This window comes from Morone saxatilis, unplaced genomic scaffold, assembly GCF_004916995.1.
Source record: "Morone saxatilis isolate NCDOM2014 unplaced genomic scaffold, NCSU_SB_2.0 Contig2, whole genome shotgun sequence".
In the NCBI taxonomy this organism is placed as follows: domain Eukaryota; kingdom Metazoa; phylum Chordata; class Actinopteri; family Moronidae; genus Morone; species Morone saxatilis.
Window position 1 is genome coordinate 7332996 of NW_023339762.1, and position 4923 is coordinate 7337918.

General features: G+C 40.9%; 1 protein-coding gene across 1 annotated transcript; it reads right to left on the bottom strand.

Moving 5' to 3' along the window:
• Positions 1-257: 257 nt before the first annotated feature.
• Positions 258-4634, bottom strand: alx1 (ALX homeobox 1). The gene is made up of 4 exons (XM_035665533.1): positions 4393-4634; positions 3686-3990; positions 3135-3263; positions 258-656 (listed from the first exon to the last, which is right to left on the bottom strand). Exons 1-4 carry the CDS (start codon positions 4580-4582, stop codon positions 315-317), a joined length of 966 nt encoding a protein of 321 aa, XP_035521426.1. The 5' UTR covers positions 4583-4634; the 3' UTR covers positions 258-314.
• Between the last annotated feature and the right edge of the window lie 289 nt (positions 4635-4923).

Below are 4923 nucleotides of genomic sequence, written 5' to 3' on the forward strand. Positions count from 1 at the left end.
TGCCTCATATATACATATAAAGCTTTTATATATATATAGTTACATATGATGCAGATCTAAAAGAAAGAGCAGTATGATTGTGAAATTGGCCCTATCACTGCAGAGCTGATTTTCATTCACAACAACAAATAAGTCTAGGTTGCAGATGACAAAAAATGTTGCTAGATCTGTAATGTGAGTGACAAACAGCTTGTTTTGAATATGATTTCAGACTCTTTGGGCAATTCCCACTCTTTGTAAAAACTGGAAATTCTAAAAAAAAAAGATTTCCATACATTATCCAGATTTTCCAGACATGCACATAGATGATCTGATCACATGGCCCACGAGATGTTGGCCGTGTGCTCCTTGGCCTTCATGCGCAGCACGGCGATGCTGGACGAGCGCCTCTCGAACTCCGGCTTGGTCTCAAAGGCATGGTGACCATTGGTGGCTGGCGTGAGGAGGGAGTCTGCACTGAAGAAGTTGTTGAGGGAGACATGGCCAAACTGGTTCTGCTGATTGGGGAAGCCCACGTAGCCGTGGTCGGTGGCACCGGCCGCCGAACGAGGGGAGTGCGAGTAGGAAGTGACGCAGGGAGGGGAGCCTCGGGGCAGCATGCAGGAGGAGACCATAGAGCCACCGGGAGACGGGCTAGGCCACAGGTTGTTGGGAATCTGTTGGGTAAAGGAAGCTTTTAGATACTGGGGCAAATGACTTTAATTTCACAAGGGTCCACTGGAGCGCATATTACAATTAAAATTACTTTTAATTGGATAATTTAGCAAATACAAAGATTTCAACGACATAGAAATACTATGTATAGACTCATACATTTTCAAACTTCACGCATATATGTACAGAATAACACTGGAAACACTTCATGTAAAGACACCTGAAACACTCACTAATGAAGACAATCAAATGCAGTTTAAACCTCAGAAAAAGCTGGTAATAGCTCCTTTTGAGTTGAGAGTATTTTATCACACAGTACAGCTCTACTTTATAGGAATGTTAAGTTCCTTCTGCATCAAAATAAATCTCTACAGAAATACAGCTGTAGTTACAGAGCTATAAAATAATGCTTAGGTGAAGGGGGAGTTTGGTCAATGATAAGATAAGATAATGATGAGTTGTACATGCAATCCAGTTGTTTAAGTAATATTATGTTCAGTGTTTAAATAAGTGGGCAAAAATGCAAATTTCTTACATATGCAGGGGAAACTATAAAGGGCTATTTCACCTACATTACCAAAAAACAAAAAAAAAAAAACATATTATTTGCGCAGGTTTTGAGTTATCTGTCTGTCCATTAAAAAATGCATTCACCTTTAATTGCATTGGGGTGAAGGCCGAAATTTCAGAGATAGAAAAAATCTAAACCTGGACAAATAAACCAAAACTTTCAGCAGGGCTAGATAACAATAGAAGTAAGAGAGAAGACATGCTTTTGAAGAGGAGGAAGTGACTGTTTAAGGGTCCAAACAATTCTAAAGACACTGGGTGTTTTGTGTCTTGGAGAGAGTTTTCATCATGAAAGCGTCATGTAGCCTCCGTTGGCTTTTGATTATTATTAATATTAAATGACAACAGGCAGGACAGAGAGAACAAAAAGGACATATAGAGGAGACTTAATCCCATCATGGTCAGGATACACTTAACACCACATGACTGATTTTTAAGCCAGGGGCTCCAGTCCACAGAGCTGCATGTCAGTCTTTAACGTAAAATGCAGACTGAGCTGACAGTTCGATCACATAACATCACCGATCTGGACTTCATCCACTCTGAGTCTGTTCATTTGGTCTCATTTTCCAAGATTTCAATCAAACTTAGAAGACAAGCCAGCGTAAGTAGCATGTAACAGCATGCAAATTCATTTAATTCTATTTGGTAAAAATAAGTCACTGAAATGTGCTACTATAGCTTTCTTCCCCTCAACATGAATTCCAACTGATATTTCTATTAAAATAAAAACTAATAAATGCACAAAAATAGTTATATTATATATTTGACATCAATAAACAAATATACCTGCAGCAACTGTAAAAAGTGCACACGCTGAAGCAACTGTCCAACACCTTTTGACAAGGAGAAATTCAGAACAAATACTACAAACAAAAAGGGGTTTGCTAAAGAATAACAGTCCTCTTTGACAGTTAGATCAACTTATTTTGTGGCACAGAAAAAAGGTCATAGCCTGAGAATCAGCTTGGCCAACATGTTCCTGTCAACAAGTCAACAAGTCCCTGCCCAAAAAGCAAGCGTATTCACCCAAACCTCATAGCCAATAAAACAAAACCAACTGTTAAAAACCCACAAGAATGCAATCCATGTCCACTGTGTTTAGAGAGACACAACCACACCTACTGCCAGCACAGTTACATGTAGGATAGTCCATTTAATGTCAGTAATCTGCAATAGCTGCAAGACAGGGCATGGCTGGTATCCAGGGGTATCTATCAGAGACATGTGCGAGGAAAATATGAGACAGTCCAACGGATTTCTGACCTGGTCTTGGGCCAGGGCATAGCAAAGCTGTGACTCTGGCTTTTTTCTGCTTGTTTTTAAAAATTCTGCCTCTTTGAATTCAACACATATGCTGCTTTCTGTGACCCTCAAATGTCAACACGCACCCCTCTGAGGAGCTGCTGCCTGCATATTTCCATCCCAAAAAAGCAGCTCTACAACAGCTCTACAACACTTGGAGGCCTAATCTCAGTTTCTTCTAGAGAATCCACGGGACAAACTGACATTATGCATCTCCTCTCACCTCATCTTGTACCTGACCTCTGTCCGAACAGCAAGATGAATGCTCAGCTAACATGAAATCTGATATAAGGCCATCAATTCCGCCCTGACACCTCACAGAGGCTCTAATCAGTGTTTGGCCTCTTATCTGAAGATGGGTTTCATAATAAGTGATTAATAGAGCAGCAATGACACGCACTGATTTACGCAGATAAAACATGAACTCGTTGTGATGGAATATTGTAGAACTTAGATAAAAGAAGAAGGAAGACCACAGGCCGCTGGGAGAATTACGCACCACCGGCGTCTTATACAGCCTACACACAGTATGCTTTTGACAAACAGATTCAAATTCGCATCAGAGGGGTTAATAAAAACGTTGGAAAAACACTGGCACAACTTGCCTGTGTGTAGCTGTCGGTCCTCGGTAACACTGATAAATCGTAGGTCGCCGCAAAGTGAGTTTTGGCTTGTTGGATTTGCCCGTAGCGCTCTCTTTTCCTCCACTTTGCTCTTCTGTTCTGAAACCACACCTGATAGTAAAAAAAGAGAGAGAGAGAAATTCAAATAAAATGAAACAAAACAAAATCAATTAAAATATTGTGACTTTGCCACAAATTATCCCATGACATTGGCGTGCAAAGGACGTCGAACCAAAACAATCTGTATAAAAAATAAAAAAAAATAAAGAGCTCCAGTCGTTTTAAATTGAAATAAATTCTCCAGCACTAGTTTGAAAAAAAAAAAATACAATCAACCTTACTTTTAATTACTACACGTATTTTATGGCGTGTTATATGAGCTACATTAATGGATTTAGATGTGTGCGCATAGCTTCGTACATTGCTCCACATTTAAGCTGTTTTATCGGCTTAAAGGCCTTACTTTCTTTATTTTATGGTTTCTTCTCCACAAGTGAAAGTTAACTAAATAAGAGTCTGGTGATAAACTGTACCTGCACTCTGGCCTCTGTTAATTCTGTCCTCATGGCCAGCTGTTCCCTCACATAAACATCTGGATAGTGAGTTTTCTGAAAGACTTTCTCCAGCTCCTCCAGCTGCGCGCTGGTGAAGGTCGTCCGGTGTCTCCTCTTCTTGCTGCTGGACACGTTGCTGTCGCACTTGTCTCCCATGTCGTCCAAATCTGTTTTCTCCTGTCCGGTTGTCACCGGAGACGCCCGCAGAGTGCAACAATTGTCCATCGACCTCCCGAGGTCCGAGTGCAAAGTATCGTCGTCTGTTTTTGGCACACCGTAATTGCCTAAAAATGAAGTGATTCATTATTAAGAATTGGATATATTTTCAATGCCATTACATTGTAACTGCAATTCAAGGCATAAAAAATCTGGATGATACGCATTCTTACCCCGTTAATAAAAAATATCCAAATTATAGGTCAACTTTGATCCTTTATGCGTTTCATACTAAAACTTTCCACGTCGATTTAAACAAGGATTTTCTTTTTTTTATGGCGAAAACATCGTCAAAATAACTAAACGCCACGAATGAAACATCGGAAAAGTTTTAGACAAAAGAAAAAAAGAAACGACAGGATCTTTATTTCCTAAAGCTTTCTCTCCGTAGAGCCGCACACAGACGCAGACTGACTCCCAAACTGCAGCCTGGACGCACAAAAAGTTACAAAAAACAAGCTTTTACGCACCGTTCTGGTCTCCGCAGGGCGAGGAGCGATGTTCGCCGCTCTGAAGCCCGAAGGCCTGCACACATTTCGGGGAAGACTTGGTGAAGTACTGCGCGCTGTCCAGGCTCTCCATGACTTGGTCCATGTAGTAATCGCTGGCCTTCATCGCTTGGCTTTTCAACGCAAACTTATCCTCCATATACTCCATCATCTCAACCAAAAAGTCCGCTCACTTTAATCAAATGTCACCCTAAAAAAAAAAAAAAAAAGCTAATGGCACGTCGCGCACCGATGAGCGGAGCAATGCCTTGTAATGCAATAATTCGCCAATGGAGTTAATTTGCTCTGTCTTGAAGGCACAACGTCTTTATAGCCCCAAAGAGAATGAGATCCTTAAAGAGCGCCCCCCCCCCTCCTCTCTGAATATGAAACAGCACCCAACTCCTCCCACGACCTGAATCCAAACCAAACAGCAGTTTAAAGTGATTCTAGACCCACAACGACTCTGAGAGGAAACAATCAAAACTGACTTTAATTTACAACATGTTTAGA

Bases quoted from the DNA above. Each gene is read 5' to 3' on its own strand.
- alx1 (XM_035665533.1), bottom strand. From the start codon at position 4,582: ATGATGGAGTATATGGAGGATAAGTTTGCGTTGAAAAGCCAAGCGATG. The intron at 3,991-4,392 runs GTGCGTAAAAGC...CTTCATTTTTAG, and splicing joins GCCCTGCGGAGACCAGAACG to GCAATTACGGTGTGCCAAAA. The intron at 3,264-3,685 runs GTACAGTTTATC...TTTTACTATCAG, and splicing joins TAACAGAGGCCAGAGTGCAG to GTGTGGTTTCAGAACAGAAG.